Source organism: Mauremys mutica, chromosome 7 (genome assembly GCF_020497125.1).
Source record: "Mauremys mutica isolate MM-2020 ecotype Southern chromosome 7, ASM2049712v1, whole genome shotgun sequence".
Taxonomy (NCBI): Eukaryota; Metazoa; Chordata; order Testudines; family Geoemydidae; genus Mauremys; species Mauremys mutica.
The window spans coordinates 111,432,547-111,455,910 of NC_059078.1; the positions used below are offsets into that span (position 1 = coordinate 111,432,547).

At 38.4% G+C, this 23,364-nt stretch overlaps 1 protein-coding gene across 9 annotated transcripts in view; it reads left to right on the forward strand.

The window, feature by feature from the left end:
- The window catches only part of ATE1 (arginyltransferase 1), a 174,884-nt gene that overhangs the window by 119,536 nt on the left and 31,984 nt on the right, over window positions 1-23,364 (forward strand). For all 9 annotated transcript variants that reach the window (XM_045024770.1, XM_045024769.1, XM_045024765.1 and 6 more), the window contains one exon: window positions 19,958-20,078. In XM_045024770.1, coding sequence (XP_044880705.1) covers window positions 19,958-20,078 — 121 coding nt within the window. The remainder of the gene's footprint in view (window positions 1-19,957; window positions 20,079-23,364) is intronic.

A 23,364-nucleotide genomic window follows, 5' to 3' on the forward strand; every position in this document is an offset into this window, starting at 1 on the left:
TCACTTACTATTAGCAGACTTCTTGCAGATTTCTGAGAGTCAAAGATAATGAGCTCCACTTCTTCGTAGCCCTTTTCCCCCTACTGTATTTGATTTCTATTAGTAAAATACACAGCTATGAAATTTAGGAAATTTAATATCATTCAGCTTACTTACAACTGGTACCCATTTCTCTGTTTCCCCCTCAGACTTCCACATTAACTTGTAGCACTTATCTTCCTAAGGTTTTTCTGTTTATTCTTCTGCTACTGAATTTTTTCTCTCATGATGATTAGGTACAGTATGATCGAAAGGGTCTGATGAACCCCAGTTCTCTGCTTCAGAAGAGTGTCCATGCTATACAGTCTTTAATGCGGCTGTTTTCACTATTCTCAGTTGGTTATTTTTAATGGGCACTCCTGCCAAAAAGGTTTTTCCAAATAATTTGAAACCACTTTAGCTTTGTTCTGTGCCATAAACCTTTTGTATCTGCTGCTATATCAAATTCTCAGTAAATCTAGCAGCTTGCAATACTGGTCAGCAGCACTAGCATTAGCTACAATTAAATTGGTCCAGCAGGGTCCTCAAGACTAGTTATAAATCTCAGTCTCTCAATTGCCATAGTATGTTTGGCTCCGTCAAACTATGCTCAGTTTTATGTACGTTTTGGAGAGTTATTTACTGTTTCTGTTATCTTGATCCTTGCATTTGAGGGGTGGGGAATCACATTTCATGTTTTCCCACAGTCCACTTAGAACTGTTCCCTGCTCAGAATTCAAAATTTGTGAAATCATCCCACTTTCTCCCTCGCTCTCATATTGTCAAATAATAGTTATGTGGCTGAGGTAATTGTTTCAGACATGTGAAGCAAAGCTTGAACTCTGAAAGTAGGAGCAGGTGATCTCTGGTAAGATGATATTGGGATCTGGCAGAACGCTAAGATGAGAAAATTAGTTTTTCCACAGTGTCTCTGTGTTTACACAATCGATTGTATTCCTGTGGAGTTGTTCTGAAAATTTTTTAGTGTATTCTCTCTGCATAGGTTGAAATAATGTTTACAAGTACAAATTGACTGTCCAAATAGAGTGCAGTGAATTTTATTCTCGTTCTTGGCTCTCTGATACCTTGTGTGTCCTCTCCCTCCCATTTCAGCATTGTTCCCCTAGTTATCTGCACCATATTGTTGACACAGGACACAGTGTCAGAGAGTTCAATCTTGCAGTTGGCTATACAACTCAGTTTCTTCATGTTTGGCTGCTGTAGTTCATAGAATCATAGAATATCAGGGTTGGAAGGGACCTCAGGAGGTCATCTAGTCCAACCCCCTGCTCAAAGCAGGACCAATCCCCGACTAAATAATCCCAGCCAGGGCTTTGTCAAGCCTGACCTTAAAAACCTCTAAGGAAGGAGATTCCACCACCTACCTAGGTAACCCATTCCAGTGCTTCACCACCCTCCAAGTGAAATAGTTTTTCCTAATCTCCAACCTAAACCTCCCCCACTGCAACTTGAAACCGTTACTCCTTGTTCTGTCATCTGCTACCACTGAGAATAGTCTAGATCCATCCTCTTTGGAACCCCCTTTCAGGTAGTTGAAAGCTGCTATCAAATCCCCCCTCATTCTTCTCTTCTGCAGACTAAATAATCCTAGTTCCCTCAGCCTCTCCTCATAAGTCATGTGCTCCAGCCCCCTAATAATTTTTGTTGCCCTTTGCTGGACTCTTTCCAATTTTTCCACATCCTTCTTGTAGTGTGGGGCCCAAAACTGGACACAGTACTCCAGATGAGGCCTCACCAATGCTGAATAGAGGGGAATCATTGGTCCATTGACTACGGGAGCTTCCCTTAAAGTACCAAATACTGAAGTAGTGCAGACGTATTTTAACCCCCTCTTCCTTTGACATGTATGCCACTAGTTTCCTTCAACAGAACTGAAGTGGATATTGCCTGTCTATTGAGGATCAGAAAGATATATGCCAGATTCTGATAATATGTAATGTTTTGACACTCCTGGGGGGCAATCTGTATAGTTTTTAACTATTTCCATGGTGATATTATCATGTGTTGGACTTTCCTGGTGATGTGTTCAGTCCAACCACATTATGAGAGTACAGAAAATATTTAGAAAAAAAAGTTTACCCAATTATCCTGTTTTAAGTAAGCCCTTTTGAGGTTGTGCATACTTGCAATACTTGCCTTTGTTTCTCAGTTTGAAGGACTATCTTTCTCATGCTTGTCTGTCATTTGGATGTTGTTATTTCAACTTTGGATAAACATTCAGCCAACTTAACTCTGTTCAGAGTCCATAAACTTGCTGTTTCTATCATCAACAGACTGAAACCAAGGTACAATAACCACTGTAGACTAAATAATATTATTTATTAGGCTTGAAGAAGCCATTTGTTAATCTTTCTATTGTCTTAGGATACCATGAAACACTAAATATATTGAGGTCTTATACCTCACATTTATTGCCTTACTTTTTATAAGGCAGATCATGACAGTCATCAGAATGAAATGCTGAATTGATTTTTTTAAATCCTCCCTATTCATACTTCCCAGAGAAACGTTACAGCAAAGTTTCTAAATGTTTCTGTTGTGCAAGCTGAGAACACCAAGAAAATCCAAGATGGCATTATATATGAAGAGGAGAGAGATAATGTTAGTGGTCAGTTGAAGAGCAACTCATTAAAAGTGGAGTCAGCACTTTAAAAGTTAGAATGTCTTTCCCCACCTCCCTTTCTTCCTTCCTTCCTATTAAAATGCTGCAGGATATTGTTGGGCATTGTGTTCAGTCATGTAAACCACAGAAATATATACACATGTTTGGCCCAGGAGTAGTCATTCTTTAGGAATGCAGATATAAATAAAGTAAATATGTACATGCAAACAAATATCAAGTACCTGAGGATCGTAACTCAATGCACAAGATTCAGCGAGGGGGAGGGAGAATATGAAAAACAAGAAGCTGTGTTGAGAGGGAACAAATTGGTTATGAGATTAGAGAGAGCAAATAAAAGATATTTTAGATTGTGAGCTCTGCGGTATTGCATCATAGATGGGATGGGAGACAGTGGTGGTATTAATCTCTCACTATTCAGCATTGGGAAGATGGCATTTAATATGTATAATTCTGAGTAGTGCAAAACAGGCAAGCTTTTTCTAAAAGGAAGGAATTCAGAGAATTGCAAAAAGAATGGTAAAAGAAATGGAGAGCGTGGTAAGAAGAGAGGATGTAGAAGCTAAATATATATGTTTTGACAAAATTGTAACTAAAAGCTGTATAAAATAATATTTGTAGCTACCACGGAGAATGAGATTGGTTAGCATAGTCCAAGGTGGGGTATAATTTATATCCTAGACTGTACAATAGCATACCAATGCAAGTGGTGGAGGCCCCTTTGCTTGAGACGCTTAAAATTAGATTGGACTGAACAATTCAGAACATATTACAGAGAACTTCCTGTCTTGGCAGGACAAATTTACCTGACTGGTCTTTTCCCTCTCTTATTTCTGTGTTTCTGCTAAACTATTTCATAAAGCATTCACCTGGCAGTCATTGATGCTTTTATAAACTTGTAAACAGCAAATCTGTTCCTACAGAACCTAGAATGATTACACTTTACTTAGGTAATGACACATTTTAAACCCTCTTTTAGAATCCTGTTGTTTCAGCTTCTTGTGGGCCATTCAGATTTTTCAGGCTGAAGTGCTTTATTTGTAAAAGGTTATTTTCCCTTTTTTCCCTGGGCACAGCTTGCTAGGACTCTGGAGGGCTAGAGAGAAAATTGAGTGATGTCAACTCCTGTGTAATAAAGGAAATGAGTTCTTCCATGTCTGATCCCACTCAAGAGAGAATTTTGACAGAAACAGGATTGATAGCACTTACCTCAAAACAAAAGGGAAGCAGATTGTTCCTTCCCCCCACCCCCACATTTCTGATTCCTTCTGCCTTTTACCTAATCCCCCTTAACTCTTTTCTTTTAAAATTGCACACCTGTCCTTTGGTGGAACATGCTGTTACTGAAAATTATTTGGGAAGTATTTTCTTCCTGCCTTCCAGTAACATCACTCTTCATTGTTTCTCCACATTAATGTTGTGTTAATGTAGTGCTCTGAGTTGAGAAACATGCATATTTGCATTTCAGCACTTCAGTTTTAATGCACCTCAACTCACCATCCAAAGCAAACAGACAGTATCCTCTGACCCCCTTTTCAAATAGAGCTGATGGTAAGGAATATTATGCAATGTTAAACTCACTTCTGACTCTTTTAGGAGGAAGAGAAAGGGAGTTATTCTTCTGAGAGAGAGAGATGGTTTAAAGCTTTGGGGTAGGCTATGTGCTCAGCACCCCTTTCCAAACATTGGAGAAAGCTGGAGAAAAGTTCAAATCTGCATCTCTCAGAACCTGTGGAATTTTTAGTGTGTATGGGAATTTTGGGATTGTGTATGTGAGGGGGCTTTGTGTGTGTATTGTAATATAAATTGTATGTATAATATAGATGGTGTGGTAGCACTGCTTATTATTAAAGTTGCCCGACACCTTCCATTATAAGACCCTGTTTGGGCTAAAATTTTACAAACTGGATGACTGCCTCAGCCTGTGCACTTTTGGGGTGGATGGAAGGGGAAGGGGGTTGGTGGCAGGCCAGGAGTAGAATTTTAAACCAAAACAGTTAATCCATTTCTGAGAGAGAGGTTAGGGGAAAATGTTGGTTTTGTCGATGGTTTAAAAAAAAACCCACAAAAAACTGATGTTTTCTTTGAAAAGCTTTATCTGTCCTGTGCTTCTGAGCAGGGATTTAAAATTTGACAGGGTGTGTGTGGCCTTTGTGTCAGGGATGTCCCTTGCCATCTGTGTGAAAACTCACCCAAATTTAGACAAGTTATAAGGCTTTGAAAAGTCGCAGTTCACTTGTGCTCACTAGAGACATAAGAGTTTACCTGCTAAATTCTAGAACTAGTTTTATGGAACTACTACATCTGTATAAACTTAGCTGATGGTTGGGTTGTTTAAAACATTAATAGGAATTTTGTGAATTGTACCTTTATCACAAGGAACAAATCTGCTTAGTTTGTCCTTTCATTTTCCCCCCCAAAAGCATCAGTTCACTCTAGAAGTCCTACTCTTTTTGACCAGTTAGAAGTAATGTGTTCAGATATGTCTAATTTTTGCAGTCAGTTCCCATAATTAGACATGCAAATATAGTATTTGCATGTGTAAATGACTAGTTAGATGTTTAAATGGCTGCTTACACAATGGAATACCCAGTTTTGTAACACAAGTATTGAAAGTTGGGCTGTATGAGTTGGATTTTCAAGAATATGGTAGGCATTGCACTAATTCTGTTCCAAGTAAAGTCAGTGAGAGCTTTATTGCTAACTTCATTGGGAGCTGAGTTAGGCCAGTGCTGAGCACTTTTGAAAATCTTACCCTGTAGTACAGATATTTCCTTGAAAATGTAACACTATTGTTTAACTTCTCCTTCATTCTGTATGTTTAGTTTTTCTAAGTAAAATCCATTTTGCCTTTAATAAAATCATTCCATTTTTGAAAAGCACATGAATATGAAGATTTTGGAGGAAGACTAGATATACATTCATATGTAGTTTAACTACTGTCGTAACTCAGAATTTCCTTGCTTTTATAATTGTACACTTACTACCGTGATCAAATTAATCTGAACACACTGGTAATCATTAGTTCTCACTTAGTCTTCTTCCCTGTACTATCCTTCCATTTCAGTTAAGAGTTATGCTAAAGTATCCATAATAAAAACAGCCTAACCATGACATATTGGGATCATGGTCGGGCATAAATCAAAAGGGTCAGTATTAAATCCACTTATATCTTGAGTCTAACGTATTAGCGTCTGAGACAATGCAAACCTGGTTGTGATGAGGTAATTCCTAAAGAGTTACAAATATTTTTTTCTCAAAATAAAGTCAAATAAATAGATAAGTCTGGTTAACAATAGTGTTTCAAATCTAGTAGCTAAAATCACTTAGATCAAACAGTTCAAACTTTCACGTAGTTGCCAGTCTTTGTGAAGGGAATAAGCTTTTGGCAACGTGCCTTGGAGAGAAAAGGGACACTTGAAAATAGTTAGCAGAATATGTGTAGTGCATTAAATTATATTTCCTTCAGAGCTATGGCACCAGAAGCTGATAAAACAGCAGACAGAAATGCAGGCTTTGGAAATGCTATGGTCTGACTGCTATTTATAATAATGAAGCAACAGTCTCTTGAACGTACTAATTGCTCTTAACTTTGAGTTTAGATCCAGAATTATCTTACTGACTAATATGGTGCTGTCAGTAAGGATAATGGGATCTGTTTAATATTAAGAATATGGCTATAGACACAGATTATCTATTGTAAAGCACTATTGATTGGCTAGCTGGGTCTTTCTGATGTCATACTCTCAACAGTTCACAGCTGGGACTTCATCTCATAAACGCACACAAAATTTGCTAATCTCATGTTCTGTGGGGGGAGTAGGTGAATGTGATTATGGAAGGGGAAGAAATGCAGCTGAAGAAAAGTCACTTCAAAATGCCCCCTCCTCTAAAGTGCAAGCTGATCCTTTCTGCAACACTTTGTGGATCTTTCAGAGACATTTATCTCATTTTCTAGGGTAAAAGCTAAACTGAGAACTATTCAATAGTTCAGATTATTTTTATGAAAGAGAGCAGTTTGAAAGTAGCTGTTAGATTCTCCTATCATCAGAATCTAAAATAGCATGACTATTTTAGATTCTGATGATAGGAGTGTCCAAATAACTCAGGGAACCTTGAAAAAAGTGAGAGGGGGCTAGAAAAAAAATTGACAAACTAAAAATGTACCTTCATTTCCCCAACTATTTTCAATACATGTCAACGATTCCCTACTTTAGCTTTCTTGTAGGAACTGCTTTTCCTAGTGGAAGGTTATGTCTCTCAGAAGTGGTTATCAAACAAGATTTTAAAAAAAAATAATTAAAAGTTAACTGAGGTGAGCTGTACTCTAATAGCAGTAAGTAACAAGGTGTGCTGTAGTAGGTTCTTGGCACACTGGGGATTGAAGACACTAGTCGGACTCAATGGAGTCATCAAACCAGCTAAATCCTATTGGTTCCTAACCCAGGGATATGAAAAGAGTATGAGTCTGAGAGAGAGAGATGCCTTGATCAGGACAGGGCCTAGACCAAATGGCAAGGAGCTTCTTCGGCACCCCCTCCTCCATTTGTTAAACTTTTGAATACCTTTTTTTTTATTGCCTTTGTAGCCTATTTCACAAGTTTGAGGCATGACTTGCATGCGTAATTTATCCCTGTCATATGATATGATAAATTTGCATTCTAGGAGCTGTACATCTGTATTTATTCATGCCATATATAAGCAAATAAAAATTAGTTTCCTCTAAGCTTATAGAAACTTTTTAAGTTTAAGAATAACTGAAATGTACTATCATCAAGAAATTGAACTGTGCACCCACATTGAGTGGATAAGTATTAAATAGTGGTACAGTAGGTGACAGCCTTAGAATGTTAACCCTAGTCCTTTGGTTCAAACGATCACTTTTCTCGCCTCTGCCCTCGCAAACTGAAGCAGAGTGCCAGAGAGGTACAAAGATTGGTGAATGGCATTTTCAAATGATAAAATAGCAAACAATATCAGTCTTGTGGGCCGTCATCAGTCAAAGATGTTTTAATGAGCCTGAGCTTTGAAAAGCTGTGCTCACCACTCACAACTGACCAGCAGCATGAGCAGAATCCCCAAAGCCATCCACACATTAGGAAAAGTGTCCTTCAGCTCTGCATCATGAATGAATTGGAGAAGTTGGAGTGGAGAGTGCTTCCTGTGTTGCAGAATAGGATGGATGTTGTCTCATTTGACATAGAAGTCTTTATCATTGACATCTGAACATTCCCCATGTCTCAGCGTCTGGTGACGGTCCGTACAATTGTTCAAAAGTGTTTTTCTGTCTGCCAGCAGCTTATTAATATCATATAACACACACCCTGGACATTTTGTGCAGCTTCATTTGTCCAAACCTTTCTTCAATGGACATTGGGAGAGGGATAGCTCAGTGGTTTGAGCATTGGCCTGCTAAACCCAGGGTTGTGAGTTCAATCCTTGAGGGGGCCTGTAAACGGGTCGACTCACCCCTGCAGTGCCTCCTACTGGTTGCTCTGGGAAGTTAGCTCAGTCCAGCCCTGGAGCACCCTCTGCAGGCTGGTGATCCACCTGTTCTTAGGCCCCCCCGTGTCCCTCCCTGGACCCGGTGCCCTTTTACATGGGGTGCTGCCCCCTAGCAGTAACCCCTTTCTCTCTCGGTCTCCCCTTCTGTCTCAGGGAACCCCCACCCTCTATCCCTACCTTGCCTCAGTATTTGGCTACTGCCAGTCATTGTCTAGCCCCACACTCTGGGGCAGACTGCAGTATCAGCCTACTCATCACTGGCAAGGAGGGTTTGGACCTGCTGCCTTGGCCTACCCCTGGGCTGCCCTCTGCAACCCCTAGTACCAGTTGCCCTATGCTAGGCCGCAGCCTGGGGCTTTCTAGGCTGGAGCTTCCCAGCTCCTCAGCCGTCCCCAGCCCTGCTGCATTCAGGTATCCAGTCTCAAGCTCCTAAGCAGCCAGGCCCGTCTCTCTCTGAAGGCAGAGAGAGACTGCCTGGACTCCTGGCTCATAGCCTTTTATAGGGGCCAGCTGTGGCCTGATTGGGGTGTGGCCAAGCTGCAGCTACTTCCCCAATCAGCCCAGCTTGAGAGTAGCAGCTCTCAAGCCCTGCCAAGCCACTTTCAAACCCCTTAAAACCCCGGAGCAGGGATCCACCCTGCTACAGGGCCACTTTGGGGTCTGTGGCAAAAATTGGTCCAGCTAGTGAAGGCAGGGGGCTGGACTCGATGACCTTTCAAGGTCCCTTCCAGTTCTAGGAGATTGGTATATCTCTAATTTTTTTTTTTAATTGAAGCAGTGTCCACAAGTGCCCTCTTGAATGTTTCTTCTGAGTTTCCCATCACCTCATCTCTGCCCTCATAACCAAACTATCTCTTCTTCTGATGAATACAAATTTCCTTGAAGACTCAACTCCTAAGTTTTCCACCATTTATTTGGCAGCGGTGATGGGCATCTTCAAATTCATTGTCTCTGTAGGCCACAACGAAATCAAGGCAGCTTCTCATCAAAGTAGTAGCAGTCGCAATGTCCATCAACTGAGTTTGTAATGCTTTGCTTACAATGTTTACTTGGAACAGGATATCATGCCAAATCACAATTGAGACCAGAAATTTCAAGTCAGTGATCTGGCTTGCGCCTCGTGTCTGATTCCAGTCTCGGCTGTATTCGACTGCACCAGTTCCATCAGGGCGTGATAAACCTCAGTCACTTGATACCTTGCTGGACTTATGCTGTCAATGTGGCTCTCCCAGTGAGCATCACTTAGCAGCTTCATGGTCAGATTTGTAACTCCTGTGAGGATCTTCCATCTGATAGTTGATGATAGCTGAAAACAGGATGTATATTCTTTGCAGTACTCTGAAGAGAGATACTGAATCTAAAGAAGATGACACTGAATCTGACACAACCAGATTGAGGCATGAAAAAAGCTATTGGATTCAGTGTAAGGATCCTTGCTTAGACGCCACTGTTTCTTCCCTTCATGTTCATGCCATTGTCATAGCCTTGGCCATGGCAGTCCTGAAGCTTTATTTTGTTCTCATTCATAAACAGTTTTGTTAGGCCTTTCTAGTAGAGTCATCCTCAGAGCCGAAACAGTTAGTGTTCCTTTACTTGGATACAGCCAGCCTCATTGTCAACAAATCTTATTGTAAATGACATCTTTTCACTTTATCTAATGTTGGGTATGCGGTCCATTATTACAGCGTAGTAGTTTGCTTTCCTGAGCCGCATCAATATGTTATCAAGCACCATCCTTGCCATAAGATCAATCAGTTCATTTTGAATTGTTTTGCTACAGTAATGGTCCATAGTTTCTTTACAAACTACTCGACTAGGTGCTCACACACCACACTGTCGTATTTCCCAAACCGAACTGAGGAAATTACCGTTATGTTCAGTGAGCAACTTATCTGACGAGCCCCAGAAAGCCAAATTATTCTTTGCAAGGAAGAGGATAATTGATATCAGATCCTCGAGCACATTCCTCCAGTTCTGGATTTATACATTAATAATGCACTGGTTTTCTGCATCTATGCATTTATTTAGCTTGAGCCTGGACTTGACCTCCATCCATTTGGAGTATGCTGTAAAATAGTCATGTGACTTTTCATGGGCAACACAGTATGGGGAGGAGGTGAGCAGCCCTCAGTGGTGAAAGAACAGATTAAGGACTATTTAGAAAAACTGGACATGCACAAGTCCATGGGGCCAGGTGCAATGCATCTGAGGGTGCCCAGGGAGCTGGCTGATGTGTTTGCAGAGCAATTGGCTATTATCTTTGAAAACTCATGGTGATTAGGGGCGGTCCTGAACAATTGGGAAAAGGCAAATATAGTGCCCATCTTTTAAAAAGGGAAGAAGGAGAATCCAAGGAACTATAGACCTCACCTCAGTCCTTGGAAAAATCATGGAGCAGGTCCTCAATTAATCCATTTTGAAGCCCTTGGAGGAGAGGAAGACTATCAGGAACAGTCAACATGGATTCACCAAGGGCAAGTCATGCCTGACCAACCTGATTGCCTTCTATGATGATATAACTGTCTCTGTGGATATGGGGAAAGCAGTGGACATGATATTCCTTGACTTTAGCAAAGCCTTTGATACGGTCTCTTGCAGTATACTTGCCAGCAAGTTAAAGTAGTATGGATTGGATGAATTGTTTGTAAGGTGGATAGAAAGCTGGCTAGATCGTTGGGCTCAATGGGTAGTGATCAATGGCTCGATGTCTAGTTGGCAGAGTGCCCAAGGGTTTGGTCCTGGACCAGTTTTGTTCAGCATTTTCATTAATGATCTGGATGATGGGATGGATTGCATCCTCAGCAAGTTTGTGGCTGCCACTAAGCCTGGGGGGGGTGGTGGCAGAGGGGGAGGTAGATATCCTGGAGGGTAGGGATAGGGTCCAGAGTGACCTAGACAAATTGGAGGATTGGGCCAAAAGAAATCTGATGAAGTTCAACAAGGACAAGTGTAGAGTCCTGCACTTACGACGGAAGAATCCCATGCACCGCTACAGGCTGGGAACCGACTGGCTAAAGCAGCAGTTCTGCAGAAAATGACCTGGGGATTACAGTGGAGGAGAAGCTGGATATGAGTCAACAGTGTGCCCGTGTTGCCAAGAAGGCTAACGGCCTATTGGGCTGTATTAGTAGGAGCATTGTCAGCAGATCGAGGGAAGCAATTATTCCCCTCGATTCAACACTGGTGAGGCCACATCTGGAGTATTGTGTCCAGTTTGGGGGCCTCCACTACAGAAAGGATGTGGAGAAATTGGAGAGAATCCAGCAGAGGGCAATGGAAATGATTAGGGGACTGAGGCATATGACTTATGAGGAGAGGCTGAAGGAACTGGGCTTATTTAGTCTGCAGAAGAGAAGAATGAGGGGGGATTTGATAGCTGCCTTCAACTGCTATCTGACCTGCCTGAATGGGGGGTTCCAAAGACGATGGAGCTAGGATGTTCTCAGTCGTGGCAGATGACAGAACAAGGAGCAAAGGTCTCAAGTTGCAGTGGGGGAGGTTTAGGTTGTATATTAGGAAAAACTATTTCAGTAGGAGGGTGGTGAAGCACTGGAATGGGTTATCTAGGGAGTTGGTGGAATCTCCATCCTTAGAGGTTTTTTTAAGGCCCGGCTTGACAAACAAAGCCTTGACTGGGATTTAGTTGGGGTTGGTCCTGCTTTGAGCAGGGGGTTGGACTAGATAACCTCCTGAGGTCTCTTCCAACCCTAATCTTCTATGATTCTGTGACTTTATGATTCTATGTTGCTTCAGAGCCTCAAGCTAAGTTTTATGCCATAAAGCAGGATCAGATGTACTGATTTGTGGTATGCGTTTTTCTCACTGCTGTTTCTGTCATCATGCAAGTCTGATTCTTCTTTATCATTTCTCTTTTTCATGTAAACTAGATATTTTTTTTGTCATTACTCTCATTTTTATGTGAGCCACATTCTTCTTTATCATCACTTTCCTTTTATGCTGCCAGGAAAACTGGACGATTCTCCATCACTTTCCTCACATTTCCATTCCTTATATTTTCATAATAGGACTTCCATCATTTACACTTCACTCCTCAATTTCTTCTGCACTGGGATGATTGCTACTGCCTAAAGCCCAGCCTGTGTTGTTCTGTTTCAGATATTTTCCCATCAAATTTTCCCCTTTCTGCAAAGTAGATTGCAATTGAGGTTTTCGCTTCCTATACTGAGTTCCTGACTGGCGACACCCTGTTCCTTACATATTCATGAGGGATGGGTGACAACATTCTAAGAGGTTCAAGGAAAATGTAGTTCTCAGAAAGTCTGGAAGGGTCCACGAGATTCTAGAAAGGTCCAGAACATTCCAGGAAATTAGTGAAAAATGAATCCACATACTGAATACTTAAAATGTTTCAAGTAAAATGTTTATTTTCCCTTTTGTTGCTAACAACAAAAACAGCAGTCCAAACTAGGTGTGCCCCACATCTCTAAATCTGGCCCTGGTCTTGAGGGGCAGACAGCAGATGGGAGAGACACTCACAAGGAATTCAGAGATAGAGTGACTCTGCAGGAAAAAAAGCTAAAAATAAACCAGGATGATGGGGAAGTTTGGTTGAGGTTTCTTTTTATTATGTAAGTTTAACAATAGACAATTTCCGATGAGTTTTGGTCAATAACTATGTGCGTGTGTGCACACATTGTGCTAAGGAATTAATGTTGAGACTGAGCCTGTTTTCATTTCTAGAACTGAAATTTAATCTCTACACTTTGAGTTAATTTAAAAATTTTAAACAGATAGATACGTGTAACCTGGTGTATGTTGTTTACCTTAAATGTCTTGAGGAACCTTATCACAAACTTTTTGAAAACCAAGCAAATTATACACAACCAGGTAAGAGTCAAACTCCTGATACATATTAAAAACTTGTATGTGATAAGAAACAGCTGTCATTACTATTTGTTCTTTAGAAAGGATGAAAGCCAAATTAAGTTATAGTCTAATGTTTATTAATATATTAATGACTGACGGTAGAAAGTGAATAGAAAGTTGGTGAAAATTTGGTTAGTCAATGCTAAAGATCGTGGAAACTCTAGATATGTAAATAAAATAGGGTAACTAATAGAAAAAAATTGCTTGACTTAAGAATAAACATAACTTGGTATCAGAGTAGTTTAAAGTATCAAATGTAAAGTGTTTATAGATCATTAGCAATATTTATAGTACCATTACTAGGCCACATAGAAGTAATTGGTGCACCATCATTCTATGTGTGTTTGAAGTGCAACTTTAAAGGATGTGTATGTTTTATAACTTGAGGAAATAAAAAACGTGAGGAAAAACATTTATTGAATATCCTTTCTATGTACAAGAACAGCAATAGCTACATCACTCTTTATATTATCTTCGGTGGCTGCTAAATCTTTCATTGCAAAGACTAGACACCAATGATATCACAGTTAATAAAATGTACACAAAGAAGAGAAAACCTAATGCTGGGTGGAAAGAGGTTTCTCCTTGAATTTTGATTTTAAACTTCTTGAGCACAAAAAAGAGATGTGGTTATTGCAAGTAACATCCCTTGTCCATAAAAAAGCAAGAGATGCAGCCAACTGTCTCTAATGCCCTAGGAGTGTGTCTTAATAGCAAAAGTGCAGTTAAACTTTCAAGAATATTGTATCCATGTCCTGGAAAATCTCGAGCACGTGGTTAATAATATATTTTGAAGATTACATAAAACTTACTCATTCACAGTGTGTTTTAGAAAACAAGATGTGGCTAAAATAATTTAAGAAGACTTTTTATTATTTGCATCCAGAGTATGCTATGTGCTCTACAAATTGTCTGTTTGCAGATTAACTACTTTTTATCCTATAATTTACTCCAAAGGAGGTAAATTAACAAATGTGTGGTTTTATATATGTACAGATATATGTGTATAAAACTAAAAAAGCTTCTTTACCATTAGAACTGTGTGGGATAGGTAGGATTTCATGATTTTGAAATTTCTTCTGTTCCAGAACAAGGACATAAAAAAATTAAATATTTCCAGTGAACTGAAATACTGGGAGGGAAAAAAATTGTGGGTTTGGGCTAATCAAACGAAACTTTATTTTCAAATTTATACTTTACATTTTATATTATATAAAAATAAACTCAAACAAAAAATCTAAATGTTCCATTCCAAAAAGTTCAAAAATGCTTTTTTCAAATTTAGTTTCAAAACCAATTTTCATCACAAGTGGTATATTTAGCTGTCTACAAAGAAACGTTTTCTGACAGAATAATATTATATTGGAACATTTCCAACCAGCTCTACTTAGAATTGAAGTTTGATTGTATATTAAAATTACTTGATATTTTAAAAAAATATTTGAGCAATATATTGGCGAGGGAGTTCTGCATTTTTAAGTCTTTTAGGCTCACCTATTGACACATGGAATACATAGGAGTGATTTCTGACTGTTAGAAGTACAAATGGATTCAGATGTTTAGCTCTTTGTCTCTGCTGGTTCTGGCTCACCTCACTGACTCAGTGTAGCACAGACCAAACACAGTTTGTGAAAACAGAGTAGCTAGAGTTACTTGCAAAGCGCTCTCTTGGGGGCCAATAAAGTCTATCTCTGTTTATGTAATGAAATCAGGGAGCAAGGGTCTGCTGTAGTTTTTTGCTGATGGGATTCCATTGGTATTGTCTTTCAATGAAAAGCCTGAATTTAATAAACCTTTAAGGCTGACTTACTCTTTCTCATGATGTGCTGCCTAGCCCTAATGGATTGCTGTTGATAATTTGGGTTGTTTTGTTTATGTAGTGTTAGAGCTTCTCTTTAAGCAGCTGGCTGGAAACTGAGATGAAGGCTGCCTTAATTCACTTTTAATAAAAGATCAATGGGTTTATTGTGGAAAAATAAAATACAGATGTAAACTTTACCTGATAAAAGAATTAAATGTGTGTTTAACCTTTCTTTCTTGTTTGTTCAATGCTACTGGTATTTAATCCTTTTTGGTTTTGAGACTATTATCTTTCTTTTGTGCTTTTACATTTAAAATTTGACTTAGACTGTGAAAACAAACTCTGCTGACTATTTTCATCTCAAATGCTCACCAAATCCCTCAGATTTTTCAAAATATTTAAAAAGTAATCTCCAGACTGAAGTCTCATTAAAACCTTTGCCCTTGCTCTGGGACAAAAGTTCAGAGAAGCGTCTGACGATTTTGATTTGGAAACTGTAAAACAAAAAGTGGCATGGTGTGAATTGTTAATTTAAGTTTTATTGTAAGTCTGCCAAGCTTGTCTCCAGAAGTTTCCAATTAATATCCAAGAATGCTTAATAATATCTTGGATGTCATATTAAAGATTTTTTTCTCTTTTTATATTAAATATAATAAGGGAAAAAGCCCACAAGTGAAAATAAAAATAGAGCATGTCTTATTTTGGTAAAGGACATTGCTCTGTGTTTACATGGCAGTAAATTAGCCCTCTAGAAAGAAGTCTCAGAGAAATCTTTCAGTGATGATTGTTTTCAGTATCTTTTTTTTTTTAAACAAATCAATTGACAAGATGTGTGCAGTGATTTTTATGAAGACACTAATTTTATTTTTGGCACTTGGAATGTATAGGATTTTAGATAAGGGTTATTGAAGTGCTGTTTGTCTTTTCTACAGTAGAAAATAAAACAACTTCTTATGGAGGGTAATCCCAACCCAAAATGCACTGAGGTTTTGTCTCCTCAACAAAACGGCTTTTTGCAAATTCCTGGACATTTTCCCCATGTGGAATTTCTCCACAAAATTTTAATGGCTGGAGGTTCAGGGCAGGCAATGTGTAGTCTTGGGACAAGGACAGGCATAAGCTCCAATATCTCATAAATCACCAAATCACCAGCTGAACAGCATATCCTCAATCCCCCTTTCTAATATTAGAGGGCACTTGTTTCTAGCTATGGTACATAACATTGTAGTGTAAAATGTACATCTATATTGAGAGTAAGTCTAAATCTAAGAAAGATGAATATTGTAATTAATTCATAAATGTCAAACACCGTGGAAGGGAGTTGGGATGATTTCACTCCTTTCTATATGCACACATCTTTTGTCTTCGGTATTTGTAATTCAGGTCCTTTTCTTTCAAAGATTGTGATGACAACTTTCAGGTGACAACTGAATGATTCCAAGGACTGCAATATGTTTTCCTCCTCTCTGATCATATATACTCACTGACGGATGTAAGATTTACTACGAGTTTATATTGGGGAAAAAAACCTTTGTATATGTGGTAAATTTCCACCATGGTACGTGGGAATGTAGATATGTTACATCTATTAGTATGACTCATGCATATAACTTTTTTATGCTGCAGTGTGTTTTAATGGCACAGTATAAATAGAAAGCCAATATGAATTTAGCCACACAACTCCCATTTTAAAAATTAGAGTTTTAATGACAGATGTGAAACTAAATACTCGAGTCAGCTTTGAAATTTTCTCAAATTTCTACTTTACTTAATATGTAAAGAATTGGGTTTGGGGTTATATCACTGAAATTATGAGTTCCTGGGGGTGGGAGTGGGTGGGAGGGGTTGTTGGAGGGACTTTAAACTGTTTCAAAGTTGTGATAGCCCTAAATTAGATTGCATTTTAATGGTAAATCTTATGACAAAAATGTTCCATGTGTAATGAAGGTTTGTGGATTTGCCAGGGATATAATTAATTTTAATTTCAGGCCCCACTTTGTTCCTTGAATGTGGTGTTTTTTCAGTTACATATCACTATCCATTTTTAAAAACATCTTGGACTTCTGCTTTTGTACTTGCTACAGGCAGTGCTTGAGGTAGCCATTTCTTTCACATTTTGTGTTATAAAGTTTTGAAAAGTTTGCTCTCTGCTGTTGTTTTGTGCACCACTCAAAAGGCCCATCATCTTTTCCTTTGGTTTAGAATCTGCCAGTTAATACTTTTACTCTAGTTAATTTTATGCCTAAAACTTCACCTCAAAACACAAACAGAATCGCACAAATAATCCATGTAATTTTTCAGAGGGCTGCACATTTATTTAATTTTCAAATCTCAGAGAGAACCTTAAACTCAATATATTTTCAAACCCAGTGTAAATGCATTTTAGAGAAAATTGAGTTCAGATGAGTGACCAAGCTCTCCTTGCTTATGTAGATGAAAGTACAGTATCCAAGAGACTGAGCAAGAGTTAAATTGCCTTACCCCATTGTTTAGGTTGGAAAACAGCTCTCAGCGATGGTTACTTACATATTTTTCTACTCTTGACCATTTGAAAAAAGGTGCTTGAATCCATAAATAATTACACTTGTAATACAAACAGTTTTTCACTCAATCTAGCTGAAAAGACAAACTGGTTTCCAAATCCCCAAATAGTTTCATTGGGGTAATGGTGACTTAAATTGTGCTGTAAGTGTTACACTGACATTTCATTCAACCGGCTCTGTTTAGAAAGCATAACATTTAAAAGTGGTTTATTTAATAAAGCAATTTCTAGTCTTTGGCTAAGACGAGACTGTTCTAAAACCATGAGATTTAAGCTTATACTTGGAGTTGAGGAATATTGTTTTAACTTAATGTAGAAATTTGCTTTTAGTAAAACAGCAATAATTACAAACTGATCCTGAATGATTTTCAAATGAGAAAATCAAGGTCATATAGTGAGGTTTTTAAAGTATTTGTTTTATTGTGTTTAAGCAAACACTGTATACAGTAGGCTACTCTAAATGAAAACTTCCTGGTTGTCTGTAAATGCAAAGTAATCAGTTTCATCCAACAAAAGGTATTGATTATACAGAAGTCTTAAACAAAACCCTACCAATTGGAGTCATTGATGATTGGAAAGAGAGGCATTGCTAGTGAGCAGAATGAACTATCATTTGAAGTGGAAGGATGGAGTGAATGGAGCTGGGAACCGTTAGAAGGGCTTGGATTGCTAGAAACTTCAGGAATGTACCCTGGACATTTGATGTGCTTCTGTGTAAAACTGATTAGTTCATCTTATTTTTTTCAGTGATCAGTCTTAATATTGCAATGACTAGGTGGTTGTTTCTCATTCTAACTGTAATAAGTATGAAAGCTGCTGATCAGTACTATAAATGGGTGGTTAGTATTTTAATTGTATGACATCAGTGTATGAATTTCTAACTCAGCATGCCTAAAGTTGAAGTAATTGATAGGAAGCAATGAATTGAAAGTAATAAAACCAGATCATCTAAATATTGTCAAGAGTTTAGTAGCAGGAGAGAGGATTTATGCTCTTCTAAAAAATTCAGAAAATCTATTTCCTCTAATGCTTCACGATCAAATGTGCCATTGCATAAAGATTTGGATTAATTTGATTCTGTGAATGAGATAGTTTCAAGGACATTGTTATCATTGAAGTGTAGCTGCAATAACAACTGAAGTCCTTTTTCAGATCTTCTATCACAGTGTTTCTCAAACTTTGGTACTGGTGACCCCTTGAACATAGCAAGCCTCTGAGTGCAACCTCCCCCCATATAAATTAAAAACACTTTTAAATGTATTTAACACCATTATAAATGCTGGAGGCAAAGCAGGGTTTGGGGTGGAAGATGACAGCTCATGACCCTCCATGTAATAACCTCGCGACTCCCTGAGGGGTCCCGACCCCCAGTTTGAGAACCCCTGTTCTATTAGCTCTTTAGTGCCAACTTTTTTCAAGAGAAGTCTCTGCCGTTTTTTTGGCAGTAGAAGATGAGCATCAACGGATTGCCTTTTTTATTACACAAAATGAACTGTTTAAAGAAATGGCTGAAACTGTTTGAGATACAGGCTTCTGACTCTGCGATGTTCAGTGTGATTTGTCATCATTCCTCTCCTGAGCAGCGGGTTTAAGACCCTATAGCTCTAGAATGTGTTCTTTGCTTTATTGCATAGCCTACCCCTTGTTTTTGTAACATGATACATGTTTTCTGTTTGAAAACTAGTCATTTTTGATAGTGCCAGCACATTTCTTGAACTGTGTGTGGAGGTTCAGTGGGGGGAGTGACTAAAATGAATTATAGGTCAAAGGTGGGGTTTCAAAGTAAGTAACAGCTCAAAGATCAAACTTGTTTTAAACGGGGTGAATTGACTGATTAGAGCGACAAATTATTGCTGAGGTGATAATTGTCTTTAACTGCTGGGATAAGGAATATTGTTGTTATTTTTCATTTCTAGAAACACTTTGTAATCTTGGGAAGATTATCCTTTTAACAAAAATTCTATCTCTGGGGCTTTCCTAATGCTACTTACGATATTCTTGGAATGACTTGGAACATTTTTGTTAATTCAATATACATTTTTTTGTTTTGTATTTTAATATTTCATTAAAGGGTATACAATAAAATGGTTAATAACTAATAGTTTGCTGCCTTAATGATGGGTGCTTTTTGTATTTCGAATGAACATTTAAAACAAGCTGCTTTTGTAGTGTTGAGTTTTTTATTGTCAGCACCAACTCAACAAGACTTTAGGCGATAACTGAATTTAGAGTTCAAAGAAGCAACACCAAGACTTGAGTATTCATCTTGGACACCATAAAATATATTAATATATAAAATTAATATATATTATATAAAATTTATCTATATAGATATTAATTTTAGAAACTTTTTTTTTAAAGATACCAAAATCAAGCTTGTGTTTCTGAGATGGTGCAGAAATCGCTAACAGGGTCACTTAATGTTTATGGTGAAGTTGTTTCTGGATCATTTTGTTTAGACTTGATTAAAACCATTCCTCGCACATAGTGAACTCTGGAGTCTTGTAGCTGGGATGTTGTTATGTAACTGATACGTCTATTCTTTTTTTATTCTTCTTCATAGGGTCAGTATAGGCCATCTGACTTATTGTGTCCAGAGACATATGTCTGGGTACCCATTGAACAGTGTCTACCTACACTTGAGCACTCTAAATATTGTCGCTTCAACCAGGACTTAAAAGCAGGTAGGTTTATAGTAAAAGGTAGGCCTGCAAATTGTCTAACTTATTTTTACAGTCTATCACTGTCATCAGCTGTTGCTAAGATTTCCATAAATCCTTATGTCTATTTTTATAAACATCAAAAAAGCACTTCCAGTAATCATAGCAAATAGAGAGTATGTCTTCAACTGTCTATTAACAGTATGCAAGTGATGAAAATGAAAAGGTTTCAGGGTATAATACATTCCATAGAATATATGTAATTTAAAGAGAGTATTTCCTAATAGCTTCATGTGAACATATACATTATTTATTCAGTCCATTTGATGAGCTAAATGACCAGTCTTTTCCTTCTTTAGAGTTCAGTCTGATGCAAATAAAGAAAAGAAGTCAGTTAGGATAAATATCTTAAGCTGAAAAATTAAGTTAAAAGGGATCTCCAAATGCTTTTATTAACAAAAAAGATTCAGTACCTGTAGGGGATTATTTGATGAATACCTCAAATAGTGAAGGTAAGATGAGCATTGTTCATATGACTGATCTTGACTTTACCTCTTAGTGCGTGGATTGCTGCTTTCACACAGTGATTCACCAGCATGTGCTGTTCTGATCAAACCCATCACTGTTTAGACTATAAAATAATAAAAAAGATTAAAAACAACATAATAGAATAAAAAAAAGTACCTCTCCTGTAGACCAGCTCCATGCTCCGGAAGGGTTCTGTGGGAGTATTATAGCACTGGATAGTGCATGCATGAGAGAGGTGGCACTGGGACAGGAAGCCAGCACTGCATATCTTTAGGAGACCTCATTTAAAAATAGTTTAAAATAAGGTGCTGAATGCCCTTCTTTTTCACCACAAAGCGGTCTCTTCATATCCCCGTTCTATGAGGTCACTGACCATGGTACATTCAAAGATGTAAAACCATTAGAGTCCACATGGCTGGAATGCACATCTTGATGTTTGAAACTGTGGCTGATACTCAGTTCTTTTTTTTTCTGTGAGCATGAACAGTAATGGATTGAAATATTATTTGTCCTATTTTTTCCTTAATTCTTATTTAAAATAATAAGAATATGTCCATGTATTTTAGTGTTGGGGTTTTTAGTGTGTAGTTGATAGTTGACTAAAGAATTAGTGTTTTTGGCAGTGTATGTGCAGTGAGGGGAAGGAAGGAGGACGTACTGTCCTTTCTCACAAGCTGTCTGGTTGACTGAAGGGGTTGCTTTGGACCTTAGAAGGAGCTATATTCAGCCCTGCCCATCAGTAGGAAGATTATGGCAACACAGGGAACTTTAAGAATTGGGAGTTCTAGAGGAATTCCCTCCTCTCCCACAGCCCATGTTAAGGTTTTGTTTTTTGTTTTTTTACTCCAGCTGTAGGTAATAAAGTATCTGAAAAGGGATATATCAATATCTAGAGACTTAAATGCATTTGAAAGGAAACAAAAAAATATATATTTTTGTACAACTCCTGAGCTGAATTTTAACTAAAGGCAATTTGCAAAGTTAATTATCTATAAAACTCCTGAAAAGTAGAGCTCATTATGGAAACCTGGGTAGGACCTTTTGTGTGTGTATAAATAATATACCCTTCCATTCATATTGCCACCAGTTATATCTTCCTGTTTCATCAGCCCCTGTCTATTTCAGGGACATCATATGCAGTAGTAGTGGTACTAAGTGATACCATGTCACTGTTTCGCTCCCTACAAGTAAACAGTTGCAGGGAATAAAACAGTAGCGTATGCTGCTTATTTGAAAAGTGTTGTATTAGTGCAATATGTGCACTTACAGTAGGACCTGTTTATCATGCAAACATTTATTAAGCTCTTACCATTGCAGTAAGTTAGGTGTGTAATATGCTTTCTCACCATGCGATTACTGTAACATGCTTAATATAACATGGACATTGAGACCACTGAAATTGAAATTTAATGCAGAATGCAGCAGCCCATTTATTAAAAACGGTTTCTTCTGGGTAACACACAACACCAGTGCTCAGTGATCTCCATTGGCTGCCAATAAGTTTTTTGGTGTGTTTCATGGTATTGACCTTAATCTATGAAGTTCTAAATGACCTGGTATCTGAAAGACCTCCATTCTCCCTCTCCAGTACTGCCACAGTGTGATCAGTAGAAGAGTGCAAAGTGCCTCTCTTGATGTAAAAATGAAGATTGCTGGTAGGGTATTTTCCATGAAGGGTTTTCTGCTTTGAAATTCGCTCCTCTCCTCACCCATTGGTCCACCAGTGCCTAGATCAGTTTAACTGGGAAGCATTGCTGCAAAAAATCTTTTTCTCCCAGATATTTGGGGAGAGGGCCAAGGCTTAGAGGAGGGTTACTATATTTGCCATGGTGCAGTGCATGTTTTAATTATCGTTCTAATATGCTAGTGAATATTTATATATTCTTTGACTTTCTAAAAGAAAAACTAGTTTTTTGTATTTGCTGCATTATTAGCCATTACTGATGTGTGCTACTATTGACTAAATCGGGGTCAGCAACCTTTCAGAAGTGGTGTGCCGAGTCTTCATTTATTCACTCTAATTTAAGGTTTCGCGTGCCAGTAATACATTTTAACGTTTTTAGAAGGTCTCTTACTATAAGTCTATAATATATAACTAAACAATTGTTGTATGTAAAGTAAATAAGGTTTTTAAAATGTTTAAGAAGCTTCATTTAAAATTAAATTAAAATGCAGAGCCCCCCGGACTGGTGGCCAGTATCCGGGCAGTGTGAGTGCCATTGAAAATCAGCTCACATGCTGCCTTTGGCACACGTGCCATAGCTTGCCTACCCCTGGACTAAATGATTTTATTGGATCACTAGCTGTAAACTTCTTTGCCTCCTTTTGCATTTATTTTGCACAGTTCCTGAATCTGAAACCCAGTGAGATTATGGAATAAGGAATAAATCTACAGCAATGGGATGCGGGGGGTCGGGGGGTTTCCTGTGTTACCTGGTGAAGAGGGTGACAAATTCCAGTGCTTCTCCTCCCTCATCATACCGTGATTGCTCTAAAAGTGGATACCAAGCATGTCACATGCAGTTCAAGAGAGCCAAGCCTACTCCTTGCAATGGGCTTCCCGCATTATGAAGGCTTATATCATTGCTTATATAATAGTTACCATTAAAATGTCAAAATTTACCAAGCCACCACACCTTTCCTTTCCTTAGAAAGCTATTGTATGGTAGTTATTGGCATATGTTGAGAGGAAGGATTCCCCCAGTGGTAGGAGTCAGAAGACCTAGCTCTGCTACAGACTTCCTGTATGACTGGGCAGATCATTTAGTCTCTCTGTGACTCA